This window comes from Staurois parvus, unplaced genomic scaffold (genome assembly GCF_062004578.1).
Source record: "Staurois parvus isolate SC_StPar_1 unplaced genomic scaffold, SC_StPar_1.0 ptg000530l, whole genome shotgun sequence".
NCBI classification, from domain to species: Eukaryota; Metazoa; Chordata; class Amphibia; order Anura; family Ranidae; genus Staurois; species Staurois parvus.
This window is the reverse complement of record NW_028318326.1, coordinates 3,550,739-3,575,733: the sequence shown is the minus strand read 5'-3', so window position 1 is coordinate 3,575,733 and position 24,995 is coordinate 3,550,739. Positions and strand designations below refer to the sequence as shown.

The window sequence follows — 24,995 nt, the reverse complement described above, 5'->3', positions numbered from 1 at the left end:
CTAATCCACGGACGGGTCTGTCCTGGGCGGCTGAAAGGGGCCATAAGTATAATATGGTTGTTGTTGTTTTTTTTTAAATAACAATCTGCCAAGATCTAATAACAATATCAGTTTAATATCTGCCTCATGTTCAGCTTTAACCAGATAAACATGGAAAAAAAATGCCAGAAAACCACCTGCTGCCTAGAGATATTAAAGTGATTCTAAAGGGGTTTTTTTTTTATAGAAAAAACAACAAACATGACTATACTTACTTGCTGTGTGCAGTGGTTTTGCACAGGATAGGTCTGATCCTCCTCTTCTCGGGGTCCTCCGCTGGCACTCCTGGTCCCTCCCTCCTGTCGGGTGCTCCCACAGCAAGCAGTTTGCTATGGGGGCACCCGCTGCTCCATGTATTCATTTACATACGGAGCCACAGCTGGGCCCCGACCCTTCTCTTCTCATTGGCTCACTGGCAGTGATTGATAGCAGTGGGAGCCAGTAGCTCCCACTTCTGTCTCAGCCAATGAAGAGAGGGAATCCCGGGCTAGCCGAGACTCCAGTGCACATCTCTGGATCGAGAGGGGACTTAAAGTTGAGTATTGGGGGGTTGGTGGGAGTGCTGCACACAGAAAGGTTTTTTTTTTTTTTTTTTTTTAACCTTCATGCATAGAATGCATGACCGTAAAAAACCTTGAGCCTTTACAACCATTTTAAATATAAATGAACATATACCTGAAAAATGAAGAATTTCTTAAAATAATAAAGAATATGTATCCAAACGCACTATATAGTATATTCCCTTTAAAGATGTTCTATAGTTGCAGCATACAGTAACTTTATAACATCAGCATTGTAATAACAGTACAAACAATGGCTATTTTTGACAATCCAATGTACAGCACGCTTATTCAAAGGTCGCCTTTCATGTTATGAATTCTGCCTGTCTGCTGGTCATCTTTCCACAACTTCCTGGATTCCCTGCATGCTTTGCAGCTTCCCCTCTGCTGTTAACTTTCGATTTCTAAGTACTACATATCCCATAGTACCTTCCTACCTGCAAGCATTGATTCCTGTACTGTGTTGTTCCTGAAACTGTGAGCCTGGGTTCACACTAATGCGGTCCAGAATTTGCAGCGTTTTCTGTGCGAATGCTGCACCGCATCAGAATCGCACTCCGTTCATGCGAACCGCTGCGGGTGTGTATGTTAAGTTAACAAAACCCTGAAATTTGTCCACAAAACGCGGTACGATGTGCAGAATCGGATCACATAGGTGTGAATACCCAATTCTAGTGTGGACACAAAAAAAAGGGTCCTGCACCTTTTTGGTGTGGATGCGGTGCGATTTGAGCCATACACAAATTGCACCGCACACAATTCGCATGTGATTTGCACAGGAATACAGTGTGGTTCCTGTGCAAATCACATGCGATGTACCGCACCGATTGTGAACCTAGCCTGAAATGTGTGGCACAGCAGTGCCTATTTACAGGGCATAGTGACTGTGTCACCGAATTCAAGGAAGTAAATGTGTGGCATTCTTCACAAAGTAAGTTTACAAACTTCAAGATCATTCAGATGAGTAGAAGTAAGCGAACATAATTTGAATACATATATGTGGAAACGAATCTATGATTTTACATTTTGACCATAGATATGTTATAAGCTGTTAAGTTCAGCTGTTGTTAATCTTTTATGTGATCTTTTTCAGCTCGGGGAGAGTGGGTACTGCACAGGCCATGAGCCAGATTCCATGGAGTTTAGCACCTTGGGGGGCTGGGTAGCCACACGGGCATCGGGCATGAAGAAGAACATCTATGGAAACATTGAAGATCTGGTACTGTAGTTTTCTATTTTCCTTTCTCACGCTATGTTTCTTAAATGTGTTAAGATCATCTGGATGATATAATATACTGTTTCCTTTCTCTGTGGTTCTATTTTTCCCCACGTCTAATGATGGATTAAATTCCCATTCCATGCAGCATCATGAGCGGCTGGTATTAAAACTCCATGCAGGCAGAGTTGTTTGACTTCAATGCAGTCATGTCAAACATATGCATATTATTATTTGACTTCCCTTCAGAATTTTTTATGTGAATTTATAGATGAATGCAGTATTTGCATGTTTGACAATGTTTGATGTCTTTGTTCTCTACTGCTTTCAATTGAACCTGTGCTATGCTCTGGCAGGGCAAGCCACCAGGGTCACTTTGTCACCCTCCCCAGCAGCATGTACGTCTCCCTTTTTTTTTTTTTGTGTGTGTGTGTGTAAGCTATGAATCTCTACTCTATAATCATCTTTGATTGGCCAATACTGTCCCACAAAGTCAGTATTTCATTCAGCTCCCATTGCTTGTGGAACTACTGGAAAAAGTGGGGGGGGGGGGTACATGCTGAGGGTATAGGAGGGATTGAAGCACACTTGCTTTGATATAGTGGAGGAGCAGGCACAGGGTATGAGAGGGTTTCAGGCACTAGAATACAAATGTTCTTATTCCTCACTGTGGAAAAATAAATATAAATGGAAATTATGTTTAGTGATTTCAGCAACTCTTCGTTTTAAACTGTACATAATTGAGCTAAATTAGATTGGCTTTTTAATTTCAATATTTTATAAAAGGTTTCAGATGTCCCCCAGTTCTGCTATCTTCATAACTTTTGTCCAGCTGGATATCTACATCGTTTTACATGGTTAGTCTGGCTGAAAAAAGACAAAAGTCCATCAGTTCAAACATAGAAATAAAAGTTATAATCCTATACTCACAGTTGATCCAGAGGAAGGCAAAAAAAAAACCCAGCAAAGAATAAACCAATTTGCTCCTGCTGGGAAAAAAATTCCTTCCTTATCCCTCAAGAGGCAATCGGATATTCCCTGGATCAACTTTACCTATAAATGTTAGTATCCAGTTATATTCTTTGTATCTAAGAAACAATCCAGGCCTTTTTTGAAGCAATCCACTGAGCTGGCCAGAACCAACTCTTGAGGGAGTCTATTCCACATTTTCACAGCTCTTACTGTGAAGAAACCTTTCCGTGTTTGGAGATTAAATTTATTTTCCTGCAGACGTAAAGAGTGCCCCCTTGTCCTCTGTGATGACCCCAAGATGAATAGCTCTACACCGAGTTCACTATATGAACCACTGATGTATTTTATACATGTTGATCATATCCCCCTAATCTCCTCTTCTCGAGAGAATAAATTCAGTTCCTCTAATCTTACCTCATAGCGGAGCTCCTCCATGCCTCTTTATCAGTTTGTTTCCCTTCTCTGTACTTTCTCCAGTTCCCCAATGTTCTTTTTGTGAATTGGTGCCCAAAACTGAACTGCATATCCCAGATGAGGTCTTACTAATTACTCAATTATTTCCCCGCTTCTTTTTCCTCTGGGTTATGCATAGAATACATACTCGCGTCCGGTGAACCAACAGAGTTCTGTAGGGAGCTGTCACTGCACAGCCAGTCTCATGCTGACATCTTCTGCTGTGATCTCAACAGGGGGCCAGCTGTCTCTTATGGATTCTTGCAGCTGACCACCTGTTGATGCCCATGTGCTGTGGATCATCATCAGGGGGCTAGCTGCAAAAGCCAAAAAGACACAGCTGGCCCCCTGATGATGCGCCATGGCCCATGCAATGAAAAGTACCAGAGGCCTTCTGGGATACATGACGTTGGTATTCCAGGAGGCTGTTTTCGACAAAAACATTATTTTCTCCCAGGCGAGAATCCAGGAAGTGTGGTAGGGATTCCCCAGAAAGGTATTTAAAAAGGTTGAATGACAGAAAGTGGGTGAAGGTCTGCTTTAAAAAGGAACTATGGTATTTTTTTTTATAAACCATGTAATTTTCTTAGAACGTAGTCCTATTAAAAGTTGTTTAATAGGTCTGCTTTAAACTTTAAGAATTCTTTTGGGCACTCACCTTGCATTGGGTCGTCATCCTTTAAAATCTTGCCATTCCCTTAGTGCACAACAAGTTTTTGGCGCTATTGTAACTCCGTTTTGGTCCAACAGCTGTGTTCACTTTCAAACCATGTTTAGAAAAATATAATGCAAATTGAACAAAACAAAGTGTGCTGATCACCATTCAGATTTGCTTTTAACCCTTTTGCTGCCACCAATGTAAGGCACACAGCACCACAGAACCGTTTAAAGTTGGCTAGGTCAGTATATCTTATGTCGACTGCATTCCCCATTCTATTATAAACTCACAATCACTTCACTTTAGCAACACTGTTGGCTTCTCCTCCTCTCCCTCCTGTCAGCTGCTGGGGAATACGAGGGATCAGGTTTTCAGGTTGGAGGGTACAGGTAAGTAAATAGATCATATTTTTTTACCTCTTCCTTTCCTGAATGAACACAGTGGATGATTGGAACCGATCACTCCTGTGTTCACAACTAAAAGTTCTTTACTATGCTTTGTGAATGAACAGGAAGCCTCTGTACAGAGTGCTTCTGTTTATTAATTATGCAGTGCTCCTGGGGTTGCGGAGAAGCAGATTGAGGGCTCTGTGTCCTCTATCTATCTTTTCCTTTATCTCAAAAGTGAAATATCAGGGGTCTGTATAAATCTCTGATATTTCAACAAAGCCTCCCCCACAACAGGCCTAGAAATAAAATACATAGTTAAAAAAATAGAATTGTATGGTTCATAACAGTTATTTTCTCCTGTGCAGTACTTCATGCACATTGATTACAGGCAATTTTCAATTGTTTGGTAGCAGAGTAGATTATGTACCAGTGCATATATAGTATGCCGGAGAGACCAGTCCACCTGTAAAGAGAATGGTATCTGGCTGTTTTTTAATATAATTTTTTGCTTTTAGTATGAATCGCAAAGATAGTGTTCGAGGACTGAGATATATCGGAGCACTGGCAAGTATTATCTACCAAGTTTCATTGTGAAACTTTTTGATTTAGCTTTGTGCGGAGAGCATCTAGTACACATTTTTTTTCTCTATATGGTGCTGAGATATTATGCAGTGAATTACAGGATATAATGTACCAATTCCCGTTACTTTCTACTTCATGGTATATCATTGTATATGGATTTTGTGTTTGATGTAAAAATTTCAGTTTACCTGTCTTTAAAGCAAAACTCCAGTTACAATTTTGTTTTCACCATGCAGCGCCCCCACTGCATTGATCGGCTGCTCCTTTTTTTCTAGCGGTGAGGACAAAGCTCAAACTCACCTGACCCGCCGATCCTATGAAAACCATGCTCCCCCATGGTTAAGCAGTGGACTGTTCCTGTCTGTGGAGCGTGCATTGAGCTTGCTGACCTCAGGAACAGCCCCGAGGACCGGTCTTGCGCAGGGAGGATCGTCGGGTCAGGCGAGTATGTCTTTAGTGTCCTGTCCCCTAGAACAAAATGAGCATTTGACCCGTGCAGTGCCGGCACAGCCTCACTGCACGGGCCAAAAAAAAAGTTTTCCCGGATTTCTACTTTAGAGCTGATTCACACATGTGCGGATTGCAGCTCAGGTTTCACAGCTAATTGATACAGTAGTGTCCAGCAGTTCATGTCAGGTTTACATCAGGGTCAGGACAGGATTAGCTCTGGATTTTATCCTGTTCAGACATATGAGATTTAGAAACGGTTCCCATAGAAGCCAATAGCCTGTTTACCACACCTGAAGCTGAAGGCACTGCTGAGAAATCGTACAGGACTCTTTTTCAAACTGCACTGAATCCGCACCGCCAGTGCACCAGACATTATGTAAACAGGCACCATAGGAAGCAATGTTTTTTCACATATCATGCGTATTGAATGCAGTTCAAACCCCATTCGTATATATGTGAAGTAAAAACAAAATCGATCGGGCTTCCCCAGCCCTGTTTTGGAGCTGCACAACCTTGAAATATACTGGTGGTCGCTTGCTCTGGTGTTGGTTCCATCTATTTATCACCGGTCTGGGGCCTAGAGCGCAGGAGAAATCGCAGCCACATATATGTGAACTGGCACTTAAAGTAGAACTATAGGCAATGTATTTTGTCCATTTTGGACAGAGTAAGAGAGGGTTATAACCCCTGTAAGATTTTTTTTTTCGCTCTCTGTGTCCCATTACGGAGATTTCCGATAGCCAGACAGGAAATGAGAGTGAATCCCTGCAAATTAAGGGAATTCTTTGTGGATCCCCAGGCCACCAGAACAAGTGTCCCCACTGGAACATTTCCCCTCCATTACTTTTCTGGGGACAACCCAAAATTTGGGATTTTCTCTACTTTTAATGTTCATTGTAAACAGGACAAATGGAGAGGGTGAATCTCCTTAACAAAAGCACAGACAGCAATAAAAACTTTCCCTTTCCGCTCTATACAAAACCAAAAAAAAAATTGTTTTTTTCCCCCTATAGTTCTACTTTAAATTGTAACACAATTAGCGGTGTCTGTTCCTGTAGTCTTTAGACAAAAGCTAAATTTAAGTCCGTACATTATTTGTAATTGTGTTTCCCCACTTCTACCTGCAACCCCTCATGTTGTGTACATTCTGCTAAGCAGTGGAAGAAGCTACCCACCCCTGGGAGCCACTAGAGGGAGCTCTATTTGGACGAGGGGCTGAATCCTGTATGCTAGTCATACATGCAACAATTTTGGTTTCTGATCAACTGTTTGGTCAGATATTGAAAGTGATCACTTAATTTGAGAGAGAAAATAGTTGCCTGGGTTGTTGTAATCGATTTGACAAAATGTGATTGGACAACACTAATTTTATATATATATATATATATATATATATATATATATATATTATTAATAATAATAATAATAATAATTTTGTTAGTTTAAAGAGCGTGCAAATCTTGCTTCCATTGAGACCTGATTGACATGATGCTGAGAACATGCATGGTTACAGTTTGCAGTAACTATGTGTGTAAGGAATACATAAACATCTTTTATGTATTTTATTAGTGTCTGGAGCTGAGCTTCATTGTTTGAGATATATTTTCTTTTATCTATGTTGTGTTGAAATTGGCATGTAAACAATGCATACAAATAACATTTAGAGGTGTAAAGTAAAGCATTTGTTTTTGCATACTCCAATCTCTCAGATGTCCTGTTGTGTTTGTAGATATATGCATTGCTTCCACGCCATGTATTGTTTTATCGGCTTTCCAAGAAGCTGAGGACATAAGGGCATACCGCGGAGTCAGACACATTAGACCACAGCAGCACTTTGCTCGGTTAAGTTGCTCTCAAAGGGGTTTGTCATGTCTCCCATCATTTTTCATTTTACCTGCATCTTGGCTGTTAAGAATGGCCCACCAAATATAGCTGCATAAACTGCTTTGGTTGTATATTTGTAATCCTCCAGTGAGTAGAAGTTCAATATAGTGTAACATTTGTACACCTTCCACTGTACAGGTAAGAATTCAATTTATAACATAAAATCATCCCTAGTTTGGTTAAATGCTGTATGTATATTGAGACAAATGAGTGATGGCTTTAGGAACCTTTTTATATAGGGAAACCAAACAAAAAACCAATTAGTTATGGACTGTGTATATGTTTATATTGGAAAATATATGATGATAAATAAAAAGGCTGGTGGTCAAAGGCACACAATGATTCCTTTATTAAACAAAGACATCTCTAAAAACCACAAAACAATCACACCATACTCCGCAGGTCTCAAATAATATCCCCTATTGGGGGGGGGGTACCCATCAAATCAGTAGATAAGCAAGTTGATAACATTTTATAACTATCTAAAAAAAATATATATTGCTCAGTGCATAAAGTTCCAGAGCTTGGTCCTTTACAGTCCTCTTTGAAGGGAACACGCCATGCATCATGTTTAATATATATATCTGCCACTCAAAGAAGATCACCATGAATGGAAAAGTGATTGGAATCCCATGTGTAAGTGAGATTGTGTAGTCCAGTGGAGGATGCTGCAAGCTGGATGAACCTCCCTCTTACACTGAATAATCAGACACATCATATTGGGAATAGCCATAAAGGAGTCCCAGACAGTGCACCAATATACATGTAGTCCAGAGGAGGAAACCAGTAACAAAAGCTGTGCATATATTTGAGTGATGGCTTCACCTCCCTCTGGTGCCCAACACTTAAAGCACCATCCAGGGGAGGACATATATATTATTATTATTATACAGTATTTATAAAGCGCCAATAGTTTGCTCAGCGCTGTACATTACAAAGGGCGACAGAACATGTGACAGAACAATACCAATACAATGCAAAACATGAGGGGATTGAGGGCCCTGCTCTTTCGAGCTTACAATCTATAGCTTATATCAGGTGATCCTCCCTCATACATTAATTAGGTGGAATCTTGATCTGGGACATGACCGAATTCACATCCATGGAAGGTAAATTGGTGATTGACAGTCCCTTTGATGTGCATAAACACTCTGGTTTTTCCAGAGTTGATGAAATTGAAATATCAAGGCAGTATTAGAGCAGAGTTGAAGAAATTGAAATATCAAGGCAGTATTAGAGCAGAGTTGAAGAAATTGAAATATCAAGGCAGTATTAGAGCAGAGTTGAAAAGTAATAGTGGCAATCCCCTTTAGTGCATGTTGGCAAAAGGGTTCTTCCAAAGTTGGTGAAATTGGAACATCAGAACGATGTTAGAGCAGAGTTGAAAGTACTTATCGTGTTGTGAAGATCCATTGGGAATTTCCTGAGAGACCTCGGAGTGTGGTGATAGCCCTTTCTATATATTCAACAAAATGTTTATACCGTGCCTTTAATGCAACTGAAATTACAGTTATATAATCTTTAGCCCTTCCCTAACACAAGGAAGGAATATATGCACAATTCTGATGACGTATCACTACAGAAGTGCCATGGTAGTGTTTACATCTCCCTGTGCTGGCTACACATGTTACTCCACTAACACCACTTAGATGCAGGGAAATCCATGGGCTGTAACTTACAATGGCTCAGGGATCAAAGGATTTCACCTTTGGGAACGTTACATGTTCCAACCGATTTTAAGGTGGAACATGTAACATGTACCCATAGCCGCAGCCGCGTCCTGCAAAAAAAATGTGCATTTATTAGTTTTGTCTAAAAGGTGAACTTATCCTTTAATGTATGGGAAGTCCATGGAAGTCTGTGCAGCTTAGCAATGCAGTATAGAATTTGGCCAGTTCAGTAAAACAAGATGTAAAAAAAATAACTGAATAGATATTTTTTGCAGTAAAGAAATATTTTGCTATATTTCATAGCAATGACAAATCGGCGTCAGAGTTAACGATATGCATAATTACACGATTGGAGATAGCAGTGCCCATATATTGGAAGAGTTGTGATACAATAACAATAGAGCCTATTTTGGGAAATATTAGTGATACTTAACACACAGTTTAATTTACATTATCCCTTCTCTATATATGGATGATGACACTCTTAATTATTTTAATTTTAAAAAATCTAAGTACCCTTTTCCTAATTGATATACAGCTGTCATGTGACCCAGCTCTTTCCCAGCCTGCCTGCAGGAAACATAAGCAGAAGGAGCTTCTATGTTCAAAATAAAAAGCAAGCTTTGGGATACAGAGTAAAAATATCAATCAACTGTTTTTAATCATCATACGAATATATATTTGAAATCAAATCTTTATTATTTTTGGCAAAAACATGGTATGGGTGGATTTCTGCCAGTCATAGGCATTGTCACACCTCTTGGAATAACAGGGAAGTGAAGCATCCATCAATCAAGATGTAATATCCCACCCCCATTGTGTTTAGCTAGTTAGTGGGCATGGAGTAAGAGGGGGGAAGGCGTAGACTATCATTTACCACTTTGTATATGCCCACATGTGGGACTGTGTAGTCAAATAGGCTGCTCAGATGTGATAGCAATGCTCAGGATAGAAACTCAATGAAAATAGAGCGTGTGCAGTTGCTACCAACGCTGCTCTGCAAAATCCCCAGCTGCATGGGGACATGGACAGAAGGGGGAGATAGAGAACAGCAGGATCAACCAAGTTTATTGCATAATACTAAAAACGAATCCCAGAGTGAGTATGAACAGCATGTAATAGAGCATTTACTGATTAGTTTTTTATGATGTGGGATTAGTGACACTTTTTAAAGATTGTGCCAGTTGTATAGTATGGTGGTTCAAGATATATGAACTCCCTCATAGCAGGCAGAAGAGACAGTTGTATTTCTTACGTGCACATTAAAAAAATACTCAAACTAAATTTGACAAAACATGCAAACGTGGATAACTTACTTGTCTAGAAACCACTGAGACCCAGGACTATTGACCTCTTTCTTTCTCTTTCTTTTATTTCTCTCTACTTAATTCTCTTGATATTCTTACTTTCCTTACTCTTATTTCCATTGATCCAAGTCCAGACCTAGAGGGAATCCACTTTTTCCTCTCCTATTGTCTTATTAACTAGCTGGAATGGTCTGTCAGCTTTGAGGGATTCAGCTCACATTCATTGGTTCCAAGGATGAACCACACTTGCCAACATTCATTTCTTTGCTTATTTTTAGTTTAAAGTTCCTTATACTTTGGATTTTTCCACACAAGGCTTTTTAGAGGGACACCGACAAACTTTCCTGGCTATTCAGACTGCATAGTCCCTGAGCTTCGCTCTGCGCAGACTCACTAATTGGTCACTCATCTGGCTTCGGCTAACGAAATGCTCAGCTTGGGTCTGCATAGGCTGCTTCCTATTCAACACTGTCTCTTTCGGACAACAGCCTGGTCAGATCACCTTGTCTGTTCATACATGCACTGCTCATGCAGCTGTTTATCTCCAAGGGTTGGTGGAACCATAAGGTGTTGTCAGCACTTACTAAAAGGGCTGTGTGCACCCGCACAAACAGGATGCTGGTTGTCGGCTTCCCATAGACAGAGAGATGGAGGCTTCGTTTCTTTCAATAGTTTCCAAAGCCTCTGGGTTCCAAAATGTATACAAGGATCTACCAGTCCTGGAGAAACTGCAAAGCTAGTTTCCTCTGCTCAAAACATACACCTTAGAGCCCCTCAACATGCACAAATGGAACTCCTGGGTGACATCTAACACTTCTAAAATTATGACAGTGCTGCCTTGTCTCATTACACAGACCAGCATTTCTCAACCTTTTCTTTAACATGGAGGAACTCTTGAAATAACTTTTTGGCTTCAGGGTAACCCTTCTAATAATTGTTATATTTACAGTTCACAGTACCTTACGCAGGCCATAGACGGGTCGTTTATCAGCCGAATCTTCGTTCCGCACAAAAAATTGGCCGATAATCACGCCGTTATTGGGGCCAGCCCGTCGGCCGTTTTTTGCAGATCTCATTTATTTTTATCGATCATGCTGGAAAATCCGTGAAAACGGACGTTTTTCGTGGACATGGGTGGCAGCATCGGCAACGGGACCGACCGATTTTTCGTTTATCAGCCAAAAATTTGCCCAATCAACGGCCTGTCTATGGCCTGCATTAGTGTGATAGTCAATGCAAAGAGTGCTCTCAATGATTATTGGTGTCAGTGGGAACATATCTAAGTGGACAAAAGTGCTTATTGCTCAAGGAACACCTAGCAACCACTGAAGGAACCCTGGTTGAGAAACCCTAACCTAGACATTTAAGAATATTCCAGGATTGGGCTGGCAATGGCACAATGTATACCATGTTGTCAGCCTGCCGTGTGCACTCTTTGAGTTGGCCATTGGGCTGCCTATCTGATAGACAGCCCGGCAGCCAAATGAAGATGCTCACACAGCAGGCTAACCACGTTAGTATACATTGTACCATTGTAGTGGCTTACCATTGTCTGCCTGCAACCGGAAGTGAAAAAATGATTTGCCGAAAACAGCTGTGTACGCTGAAGTGTGATGCCAAACATCTTGAAAATAGATAACGTTTACATACAATTTAAGTAAATTGGATGTGCTCATTACTGTGTGTGTGGTAGGAAAAATTCTTTGCAGCCCATAGCAGCCAGCCAGATTCCTTTTCTTTCTTTAGTACCTCATTAAAAATGTTATGGAGAATGTGGTTTCTGTGAGCAAAAATATGTAGTAGATTCTTTTTTTATTTTCTTTTACAGATCATTTTTGATCATAATTTAGAAACTACTTTCCTATGAAAATCTTTGATTACAGTGTGGCTGCCTAGATAAACTACAGTGATGATGTATTTGTTGGTGTCCCAAAACACCAGACCTCCTCTTTACAATCTCTGCTAGTCATTGTGTAGGCACTGATAAATGTATTGAGGATTCAAGTCCCTTGTATCTGGATGTCTTCCCCGAAAGGAGGTACTCATTTAGGGAAGTTTAAAAATGAGTAATCAATTGCTGTGCCTCCTGGGGGAAGAGGTGTTTTAATTGGCAGAGATGATTGAGGATGCTAGGGAAGAGCTCTTTAAAATGAAATGCTTTAACTGTCTCTTGCCTGTTTTGCCATTCTTTGATCTTTTGCGTGGTAAATAGTTTTCTTATAAATGGCTAAGTAAAAGACTTCTGCTCATGGAACAGGAACTGTCTCTTTATATCTTGAGTCACCCAGTTTAAAGAGGTGATGGTCAAGCCTCAACTTTGTATATTATATTTAAAGCTGATCTCCAGGTCAACTGCTAAATACAGTGGGGATCGAAAGTTTGGGCACCCCAGCTAAAAATTTGTATTAATGTGCATAAAGAAGCCAAGGAAAGATGGAAAAATCTCCAAAAGGCATCAAATTACAGATTAGACATTCTTATAATATGTCAACAAAAGTTAGATTTTATTTCCATCATTTACACTTTCAAAATAACAGAAAACAAAAAAATGGCGTCTCCAAAAGTTTGGGCACCCTGCAGAATTTATAGCATGCACTGCCCCCTTTGCCAAGCTGAGACCTGCCAGTGTCATGGATTGTTCTCAGTCATCGTCTGGGAAGACCAGGTGATGTCAATCTCAAAGGTTTTAAATGCCCAGACTCATCTGACCTTGCCCCAACAATCAGCACCATGGGTTCTTCTAAGCAGTTGTCTAGAAAACTGAAACTGAAAATAGTTGACGCTCACAAAGCTGGAGAAGGCTATAAGAAGATAGCAAAGCGTTTTCAGATGTCAATATCCTCTGTTCGGAATGTAATTAAGAAATGGCAGTCATTAGAAACAGTGGAAGTTAACCACTTCCAGACCGGACACTTTTACCCCCTTCCTGACCAGGGCAATTTTCAGCTTTCAGCGCTATCACACCATGAATGACAATTGCGCGGTCATGCAACACTGTACCCAAATGAAGTTTTTACCATTTTTTTGAGACAGATAAAGCTTTATTTTGGTGGTATTTATTCACCTCTGTGATTTTTATTTTTTTTGCTATATAAATGAAAAAGTCCAAAAAATCTTTTAAAAAGTGTTTTTTTTATAAAATTTTGCAAATAAATATTTCATCATAAATCTTTGCCAATCTTTATTCCGTTATCTTTTTAGTAAAAAAAAAATCAAATTTAGTTTATAACCAAAAATTATAATTTTTAAACATTTTTTTTTTTTACATTTTTATTTTATTTTTTTATATTTTTTTTTTTTTTTACATACTGTCACCCTAGCAGTACAGTGTCACCATGGTGACACTGTACTACTTGTGGGGGGTGATGAAGATTTTGTTTGTTTTTTTTTACACTGATTGCTTTTACACCCATATAGGATGTAAAAGCAATCATTTCTCTTTCTCTCTGTGTGCATTCTTGCACTCATTGAAAAGTACTGAGTGAGCTGTGATTGGTCACAGCTTGTCACATGGTACAAGGCTGTTGTGAATAGCTTTGCACCATGTGACCTCTGTGATCATTCACAGATTTCACATGTAGTAAGCAATGATGTCACAAGTGACATCTTGCTTACTACTTTGCATGTGATCACTGATTGGCCAATCAGTGATCACATGATCGGGACCTCGTACAGAGGTCCCGTCCGACGATCGGTGTTTCACTGTGTCCGGAGGACACAGCGGGCACCGGATCACGGTGCTGCGCGCTCCCAAGGAGCGTGCACAAGCAGGGTGCGGGAGGCCGTTTATAAACGGCCACCCGACCCTGCACTGCCACCGTTTATATGCAACGGCCAGTTGGGAAGTGGTTAAAGCAAGATCTGGAAGACCAAGAAAAATATCAGACAGAACAGCTCGCAGGATTGTGAGAAAAACAATTCAAAACCCACGTTTGACTGCACGATCCCTTCAGAAAGATCTGGTAGACACTGGAGTTGTGGTACACTATTCCACTATAAAGAGATACTTGTACAAATATGGTCTTCATGGAAGAGTCATCAGAAGAAAACCTCTTCTACGTCCTCACCACAAAAATCATCGTTTGAACTTTGCAAATGAACATATAGACAAGCCTGATGCATTTTGGAAACCCGTTCTGTGGACCGATGAGGTTAAAATTGAACTTTTTGGCCGGAATGAGCAAAGGTACAATTGGAGAAGAAGGGGCACAGAATTTAATGAAAAGAACCTCTGTCCAACTGTTAAGCATGGGGTTGGATCAATCATGCTTTGGGGTTGTGTTGCTGGCAGTGGCACAGGGAACATCTCACGAGTAGAAGGAAAAATGGATTCAATAAAATTTCAGCAAATTTTGGATGGTAACTTGATGCCATCTGTGAAAAAGCTGAAGTTAAAGAGAGGATGGCTTCTACAAATGGATAATGATCCTAAACACACCTCGAAATCCACGGGGGATTACATCAAGAGGCGTAAACTGAAGGTTTTGCCATGGACTTCACAATCTCCTGACCTCAACATAATTGAAAATCTATGGATAGACCTGAAAAGAGCAGTGCGTGACAGACAGCCCAGAAATCTCAAAGAACTGGAAGACTTTTGTAAGGAAGAATGGGCAAAGATACCTCAAACAAGAATTGAAAGACTCTTGGCTGGCTACAAAAAGCATTTACAAGCTGTGATACTTGCCAAAGGGGGCAGTACAAGATATTAACTCTGCAGGGTGCCCAAACTTTTGCAGACGCCATTTTTTTGTTTTCTGTTATTTTGAAAGTGTAAATGATGGAAATAAAATCTAACTTTTGTTGACATATTATAAGAATGTCTAATCTGTAATTTGATGCCTTTTGTAGATTTTTCCATCTTTCCTTGGCTTCTTTATGCACATTAATACAAATTTTTAGCTGGGGTGCCCAAACTTTCGATCCCCACTGTATATGGTTTTATAAACCTATATTTTGGACTGTTTTACTTGCCAAGGGATTTGTATTTTTGATCACCTGTTTTTAAGATTTACACATCCTTGGGTCGGTTCACACCACAGAAACCCAGTCCGGATACTTTCTAGATGAGTTTTTGCTGCACCCAGATGTGTTTCTTGGGGGCGGGGTTGTACTGTTCTGGAACTGACCACGCTGGTGTGAACTAGGTCATTGGAACCCATGTAGCTCCTGAAGATTTTACCCCCTTCATGACCGGGGCATTTTTTGCTATTTGGCACGGTTCTAATTTAACTGACATTTTATTGCCATTTTTCCACACAAATTGAGCTTTCTTTTGATGGTATCTGATCAACACTGGGCATTTTATTTTTATTATAGTAATGTTTTTTACTTTCTGCTATAGAACATTTAAAAAAAAAAATAAAAAAAAAATAAAATTTCTTTATAAATTTAGGCCAAAATGTACCCTGCTTTAAGTCTTTGGTAAAAAAAAAAAAAAAATCCCAATAGGTATATATTGGTTTGTGTGAAAGTGTCTATCTACAATTGATGGTGTTTATATATATATATATATATATATATATATATATATATATATATATATATCTATATTAGAATGTATATTTAATTTATTTTACACTACTAATGCCGGTGACCAATGACTTATAGAGGGACTGTGATAGTGCAGCGGGCAAACTGACACTGAGTGGATACTGACTACTCACCAGTGACGCTAATACTATACAATGTCACTACTAATCAAAGGGTTAACTCTGTGCCTAACAATGTGTAGTGTGTGCTGATTTTACTAATAGATGTTTGTTCTCCCTGCTTTGCAGGGAGAAAAAACAGGCACGTCACTGCTCCTATGTACAGAGCCATGTGTTAGTAAACACAGGACCCTGAACTGTCATTTGCTAAGCTGATCAGCAGGTCCCGGCCATAAATCAAATGCTGGGATCTGCTGACCGACTTGTCCTGTAACGAAGGCCAGCACAGATCGAGTGGTGGACATGCTCCCCCTACCCGGAAATGTGGGGCTTCTCTGCTGCAGTAAAACTGGGATCGGGGGTCCACAACTGGATAATCTACTGTCCATGTGTTTTTTCATGCAGCAAATTAAAAAAAACACACGACTGCACCTGTTGTGAACCAGCCCTTAAAATGGTAAATGGTTGAGTTCAGTTCTCAAATGCACATTTTTCAGTACATACATATAAGCATTTCATGAATCTGTCCGTATATTTAAAACAAACTGGCCAGTTATGTTGTTTCCAGCTTTCAAAGTGCAGGTTACGTGATCACTGTTCTTGTCAGACTGATTCACAGACCTACAGGTGGGCCTGCACAGAGCACTACATCATTGCAGGAAGTGACGTTTGCTGACGCGTGTCCTCATTTCCAAGGTGACTGCGGACTTACATCACTTCCTGAGTGCGTGCAGTAACCCTCCCTTAGATGGTGAAGGTACAGTAGGATGCTAGGGAGCCGCCATCAATCAAAGGAGGGATGGGGACACGTGGTCTTACGCTGACCATGGAAGACAGAGGCACGCGGAAACGTTATCTGACAGAGGAATGACAGAGAACGTAAACTGACACGCTAGCAGCCGTGCTTAACGTAGTCAGTTTACTACCAGGAAAGAAGGAAACGGCAGGATCAACCAGGTAATAGAGAAACACTGCAGGCACAAAAGAACTATTTAAAAAGCCCATAGGAACCCCTTACTGAGACAGAAAAATGTTTTATTGTATTTAAACACTGTGGGAAGTGTTAATTGCCATAATTCATTCACATAAATCATATATATCCTACCACTGTATTTTTTTTTTTTCTAATCCTCTAAGTACCTCATTCTCCCAGCACTGTTGTCACATGATCCTTTCCTGTTCTTTGGCATTTACAGGGCAAGATGCTTGGGAGGGGCTTCTTTTACTCTACTGATGAATGCTATCTTCAGTTTGAGACTGAGTGTGCACAGCCTTGATTGGTGCTGTGCCGGTCACATTTATTTATTTTTATTTATTTCAGGTAGTTATATAGCGCCGTCAATTTATGCAGCGCTTTACACATATATAGTTTACATTCACATCAGTCCCCAACCCTCAAGGGGTGTACAATCTAAGGTCCCTAACTTACATTCATACACATATTAGGGCCAATTTAGACAGGAGCCAATTAACCTATTAGCATGACTAAAGTTTCAGAAGAGCAATTCAGATTAAATTTATAAATATCGGAAACCGTTTTACAGAATCAAAACCACATCAAATGTGTATTTTTTGTTAATTAATATGGTGTAGGGGGAGTCAGAGGATTGACACTAGCTTTCTTCTTTTTTTGTTTTGTTTTTTTTTTACTTTATAGGCATTCACAATTACATTTCATATTGTTTAAAACTGAATAATATTAACACCTAAGCCTTTTTGTGAGTTTCTTTATGAGTGTAATCAATCGGCATACCTCGGTATATCCCACCGCCATATTGTTTAACAATAGGGGCACATGGAAGAAGAGGAGAGTGAGGAGTGTCATTTAGCACTGTGTATATGCCCACATGTGACTCTGTAGTCATGTGGACTGCACAGATAAGAACAAGCAGGTAATGAAGAGCTTAGAGGGGACCTGAAACTGGAGCATGTTCAGTAGATGGCAACAGCTGGTCTACATAATCTCAGGTTGCAGTGGGGATACAGAGAAGATGGGAGGGACAGCTGAAGGCAGGATCAAACAGGTATATTTCACTGTGCACAAAGCGAATGCTTTAGTGGTTTTGTGAGTATGCCCACTCTGTTATATAACATATATTGAGATCATTTGATAGTTTGGTTTAAATGATAATCTAAAGTGCACCTGTACCCAGACTATGGACATTAGGAGTCCATTTTCTCCATAATTTATTTTGTATTGCATTAAAACTGAACAGAATTTGTAATGTAATTCACTACAAAAAATGTTGTGTGTTGTGGTGTACTGCAATGCATGTACATTGCCTTAGTGCAGTGTTTCTCAACTCCAGTCCTCATGGACCCCCAACAGGTCATGTTTTCAGGATTTCCCTCAGATGAAACAGCTGTGGTAATTACTAAGGCAGTGAAACTGATCAAATCACCTGTGCAAAATAATGGAAATCCTGAAAACATGACCTGTTGGGGGTCCATGAGGACTGGAGTTGAGAAACACTGCCTTAGTGCATCAGGGTACCATTTAAAATGATTAGCACTGCAACTCATCAGTGCATGAACCATATATTGTAGTTGCACATGTGTTACTGCAGCACAAAGATATAAATGGGCTCTATAGTATTTACATATTCATAACAAACAACAAAAGTGCTCTAAAACAAGCAATTCTTGACCTCCCTAACTGCAGGTACTTTGAAGGAATACATTTTTAGAGATAACAAAGTTGCCTGTAAAGTTCATTTAATTTTTTTCTTTTTTTTTCTGCAATAAGTAATAGTAAAAGCTACGAATTCATTGACTCTGTTGTGAACTTTGAAAATGAATTTATCCACAGCTCCTAAAAGGGCTCATTTACACAGCTGGGGGTGGTAAATTAGGCAGTTGTGTTTTCACTGCTACACCATTACCCCACCCTACCCCAACACACCCCATCCCAACACACACACTTGAGCTGACAGTGGTATACATTTGCACATAATTAGCACACAATGCACTTGCATTCTTTTAACACATCACAATGCACAGGCATGCAGTATCTCTGCTTAGTCATGTAGTGCCTTGGAAAAAAAATGGTGCTGGTGCAGTAAAACCCAGTTTTGTGGTGCATTGGCAATGCGGTAACACACTAGAAGTGTCTGAATGTGGCCTAAAAGGGACTGCTGTGACCTGCATTGTACTGCAGGGTTCCTGAATTCTGCAAATATCTGTCCAGTTTTGTGATGAGGTACCCTGAAGATGGAGGCTGTGATGAAAAATCTAGCATTTATTCTATTTCAATATAATTTTTAATGCAATCTCTTCTTTTTATGTGTTGCAGGTAGTGCACTTAAAAGTGGTAACACCAAGAGGCATTGTGGAAAAAAGCTGCCAGGGGCCAAGAATGTCCACGGGGCCGGATATATACCATTTCATTATGGGGTCTGAAGGTATGAAAATGTGTTTTATTAGAAACCGATATTGAAGTTTTATCCTAATCTGCTATCCAGAAAGTAATGAAAGATAAAGACACAAGAGCAAGCTAACACCAGGATTATGTAAAACTGTAATTGGCACAGAACTGAATGATTGATTTTAAAGCTGGAACCAGGCAAATGGTGAAATACATAGAAAACCTTTTTATATATACAATCTGTTTTACCCACTACAGCATTTGTATTTCATTTTATCCAGTTCTGAGTTTTGCAGAAGACATGATTTCTATCTGCTGCAGTTCAGTAACATATAGGTCTTGTCCATTCCCCAGCCTGCGACTGGACAATATTAGGTGAGGAAGGTATTGTCAAGGTCCTACCTTTTCCCAGAGGTTATGTTACTCCATGTGCTGGCATCCATCTTGGATTTCTGCAGAGCATGGTGGGAATCCTTTATGCCTTCAGGTCTCTGAGGTCCATCCCCCAGAGGGGTGTGGCTGATTACATATAAGCCTGTGGTCCGCGCATGCTCTTTGCACTTGTGTCTTGGTGTTGCTATAACTCTGTTCTGACTCTCGTGACTCTCCTGGAATCTGACTCGGCTTGTGACTCGACCATTCTTTGTATTCTCCTTTGATCTGACTCTCCGTTGCTGAACCCGGCCCGTGACCTGTGATTCTCGTCTGCTGTCCTGTACCGTTTTGTCCCGTTGTTGTCGACCCGGCCCGGCCGACTACTCTATTGTCCTTTCCACCAGCTACACGCCATTGGCGGCGGCCATTACCGCAACTGGGGTGTCTGGGGGGCCGCGACCTGGTTCCTGGCTGCGTCAAGTCCATCACCACCATCAGGGGCCCTGGTGAAGGGCAGCCTGGGACTTAGACTCCGCGCCCTGAGGGACTTCGGTCTGTGGGTGGTGGTTGTCGTCAGTCAGTGCGTTACATTGTTAATAGGCCTGCCTGTCCATTCCAGCGTTCCTGTCCTGACAGGTATATTATGATTCCTATTTACTTGGTTTAAACTTTTTTTTATTTTATTTTTTTTACATATCTTCTGTTGCTTCCTGGTTTCTGGCCTAGGCCAAAATGATCTCTTGCATCCCAGGAGTTTTCAGGGGCATTTTTTTCTTTTCTACGGGAGGAGGGGCTTTCTCAGCTTGGCACACCCTCCTGCCCAGATGCCTAAGCTACAGGCAAATGGATTAAAGAAAGTAAATGCTACATGAATCGTCTGCCCTGGCCACAGGTAGAACTGCTAAGTAGGTGTTTTTCAAAATAATTTCTAAACAAAATAAAGCACGGAGACACAGCTGGATGGATATGTTTTCTTTGGTTACTAAAACTGAATTAAATTATGTTTTCAATTTGTGGTGCTCAGATACGGTTAGGTTTCGCCTTAATAAAGAATAAAAGTTGCTATAGCCAGGAGTGACAAAAAATATATAAAGGAATGCACTAAATACCAAATCACATGAAAATGCAGATAAATACATAAATAAAATAGAAAATATATTTATAGATGTCCGTAATTCATATAGAAGTCCAAACGCCAATATAAGTGAATAAAAAATCTCTTAAACAAGAAAAAACACCGTGTAGCAAAATCCACCACCGAATGAAATGGGTAAACTCACCAGAGCTATTTGCTGAACAAATTATAAATCAGCAAAAATAGCAATTGCTCTGGGAGCGATGATCTGTTGGAGTATCCTGATTGCAATAGACTGCAATCAGCCAAATCAGCACACATGGAACAGCCTTAACTGCAAATGGTCATCATAACTTTGGAATTGCTCGGGGATTCAAAGAAGAGTATCATGGTGCAGTATAATAAAACAAAGATAATTTTTATTGTAGCCTTAAATATGCACTCACAAGAAAGGTGTCCAACTGACACCAGCAATATCCGTCTCAAAAAGCTAAAGCAGGGACGAGCCTCGCTCACCGCGATCACAGCTGACAGTCTCGAGGAGCGTCCTACGCGTTTCGTCATCCGATGTCTTCAAGGGGCGGCATGGATGACAGACGTTGAATACCAACACACATATATATATAGATAGATAGCCAGGAGTGCGGTGATTCAATTCCTTTTCTGATCAACTACATACTAAATTGAAATATGCATATAGTAAACTGTTCCACCACTAAGGCCTTACCACAGTGGTTGGCAAGAAAGGTGACTCGACTATTTCCTAATGCATTGTAGTGAACCAGAACCAGCACCTACTGCCCCAGGTCTGTGCCGTGACAGTGTGACTCCTGTGTGCATGTGCAGGAGTGACTTCATCGCAGCCTGTCGCTGGAGGGCTTCTTTGGCAGGTAAGTTTGCCATAATGTACTAATATGCTGTGCATAATAGCACATTATGGCATAACCGACCTGTTGCCCCCAATCCGCCCCACAAAAAAAAAACCTGCATCCTTTACTGCCACTTAAATGGCTAAAGACCCTTGTGGAAATATTTCCATTACAATAGTCTAGAGCGGGCTATACGTATACAGATTTTTTCATTTCTCCTGCAGACTGAAGGAAAAAAAAATAAGATTCCTCCATCTATGTCATACAGCGCATATTACATTACATTACATTACATTGAGTTTATATAGCGCCAAAGGGTTTGCTCAGCGCTGTACAATAGAGGGGGGGACAATACATGAAACATTACAGCAGCTTCGAACAGCACACGAGGGGTAAGAGGGCCCTACTCTTTCGAGGGCATATGGATGAATCGCTGCAGCTATTGTGTTATGATAGCTGGCTCAAATATCTGATTAGATGCAGCCGCTGTTCAACCAACAATTTTCTACCTGGCTCTTGTGATTTATCAGTCGAGGGATGTCAGGCAGGAGGCATCAGATAGGACCACCCACTGAGCGAATTTTGGTCGGTTCATCAGAAACCGGATGAAATTTTGCACTGTGTATTACCAGATCAACCTTGGTTTGAATTATTTTTCTGCAGCTTTTCTAAGAATGATGAATTCCTAGGCTGTTGCTTGTTTACACTTTAAGGAAACGTAGATGTTCTGCAGTTTTATTACATTATCTCTTTTCCCTTAGAGGAGGACGAATCAGGTCATACCAATAATTGTGATAGATAGCAAAAGAGGCTTTTTGAGGTGATGAATTAAAAGAAGGAAAAAAAAAAACCAAACCCAAGCAGTCCTATAACTGAACTTGTTATACTTTTTTTTTTTTTTGTAAGAATGCAGAGCGTTTAGATTTATAGCACTGACAGTTATATTGCAGTATAATACAATTACATCAGTTGTATATCTTACAGCGTAGTTATAATGTTCACAGCCCTTTAAATCCTCCTTACAGTTATGGTGGCATTTATTGCCCATTGACCTTGTGGATAACATTTAATAATGTCACCATAACCTTTTAACCCCGCAGCTTCACTGCTTTTTAAAATGTTCATTTTGCGCCTTAGCTGAAAAAACGCTCTGCTTTTTTTTCTCTATAGGGTTCTTAGCGTATGTATTTGTGGATGTATATATCAAATTAATTTGCATTCTGCAGCACATTCATCATTGTGAATTCTACCGGTAATATACTCTTCCATGGGAAATTTGTTGTATATAAATTGTACACAGCACTCAATAAAGTTGACTGTTATTGTGATAATTTTTAATTTGTCTCTTTATAACTGCTCTCGAGTGATACCAAGACAGGCAGTTGAGAAGCAGATCTAATTTACAGGAAATGAGATTGTGCTGAGATTTAAGATGCAAGTTCAGGATTTTGTTCTGTGGGAAGTTGGAGGAATGACAATCATTTAAGATGCAGTCACACTTGTACGTTGCGGTAACACGTACATTTTAACAAGCTTTTCCTAATGCATGAGTATTGTGTGTTGTGGTGTGCTAACATTCATTGTCAATTGCATCCCAGTGCATATATACAAAATGAAAAAAAAAAAGCACCTGCATTATATCATACCACAATGGGCACATAACTCTGTGCTTTGTATTGTTCTGTTGCATTTTTTGATGCGTTGAGGTGCCTTGACAAAAAAAGCACATGTTAAAGGATAAGTTCACTTTTAGCAAGTCACATGTTACATTCATATTTAGGGTGTAGCATACTCCTGTGCATCCTCCATCAGCGCCCCTCTCTCTGTGACAGCAGGTGGAGAAATCCTCTCCCCACACCTGCTGTCACAATTTGAAAACCATACAGCCATGCGGTGCTCTGCCCACACAGCCACGTCATTCATTCACAGTTTCCTGTGAATGAATAGACTACAAATACCATTAGCCCTTGTGGCTGATCGTTTGTAGCTGTCAGTGAACTGTGAGGTTGCTGGTGAGCACTCTCGTAGTTCATTGGTTCTTCCTGCCTTTCAGTAACTGCCTGCCTGTACAGGACGTACAGGCAGACAGTGTACAGAGAGTCTGCAGGATCCTGGCATTGCATCCCTGAAGTGCTGATTGCGGGTGCAATGCTTTACAGACTGCAATGTAAAAAAAAGTAATAAATGCATATTTTTTAACCTGAAAAATGATGGGCATTTGTTGTGGTGTGTGTTTTTTTTTTTTTAATTTACTTTACAAAAGGTGAACTTAACCTTTATCATACTTCAAAAGTATGAATGGGCTCCTAGATCTAGTGGCATATGTGGTCCAGAATGTCATTGATGGGTACAAACTGAATCTTTGCATAAACGGGCAGATCTCAGAAAAAGTAGCACAATATCTGCCTTGTCTGCACTTGAACTGACGCAACATCAGGCTTTGCGCAGTCTTTGGCAGTGCACATGTGCTAAAAGGTTCATTTCCTTTTCTCCTTGGGAAAGGGCCAAGTCAGTACAGAGATTTTTTTTCAGTGTTCTGGCAAATCTCAGCCTGCAGTAATTAGCTATTGTTTAACAGAAGATCGTCCCTGTCAGGCCAGCATAAGGTTTGTGCACACTTGAGCTGAGCATCCTGGTTACTTTTTTTTTTTTGCATGAGTTTCATGCTTAAGGGTTCTATAATTATTATTTTTAGCCAATAGAAAGCTATTTATACGGAAAGAATAGAAACCAAAAAAATTAGTGTTTCACTCATTTTTCGTGTGCTCCCATTGAAGTCTGTTGGGGCCAGCACACATGACTCTACGCCAAAAGAAGCTCATGTACTTTTTTGAGCAGTAAACTTTAAATGACAGTACACTCAGGTGTGAAAGAGTACAATTGAATACAATGTAATACTTTTTGTTGAGTTTTGAAGCATTTCTGGTGATGTTTCAAATCGTGCTTCAGATTACTTGGGTGTGAACTGGGTCTAAAGCTAAAGTTGTAGATCAGTATATACTCTGAGCACCACAAACAAAAAACACTGTTTAACATATTTTTAATATGCAAGGCAAACACATCCATATGTGTCTCCATGCTTTATTTTGCTAAAAAATTACTTTGAAGGACACCACCTAGCATATCTGGCCGTGACCATCTTCGGCAGGGGCAGATTATTCATGCAGCATTTACTTCCTCACATTCTTCTGCCCTTTAGCTCAGCCATGCATGCAGGCAGGTGTGCTGAGAAACCTCTCCTCCCCTCCTGAATACAGCTGGGATGTATGACATCATTGTCCTGGAAACCAGAACATAACTTAAAAAATGTAAAAAAAAAAAAAAATTAAAACAAGTAAATGATATACTTTCCCATCTATTTACTAATGCTAGCATCAAAAGAAGTAAAAATAGTAAATTTTGATTGAGAGAGTAAAGTTCTGCCTTAACATGTGGCTGAGGAAATACATTAAATGTTTTGCATAGGATTTAAAGGAGAAGT

At 40.2% G+C, this 24,995-nt stretch overlaps 1 protein-coding gene across 1 annotated transcript in view; it reads left to right on the top strand.

Moving 5' to 3' along the window:
- AGPS (alkylglycerone phosphate synthase) overlaps positions 1–24,995 on the top strand; it is a 282,972-nt gene that overhangs the window by 125,342 nt on the left and 132,635 nt on the right. The window contains exons 9-10 of the mRNA XM_089690442.1: positions 1,693–1,818; positions 19,124–19,232. Coding sequence (XP_089546568.1) covers positions 1,693–1,818; positions 19,124–19,232 — 235 coding nt within the window. The remainder of the gene's footprint in view (positions 1–1,692; positions 1,819–19,123; positions 19,233–24,995) is intronic.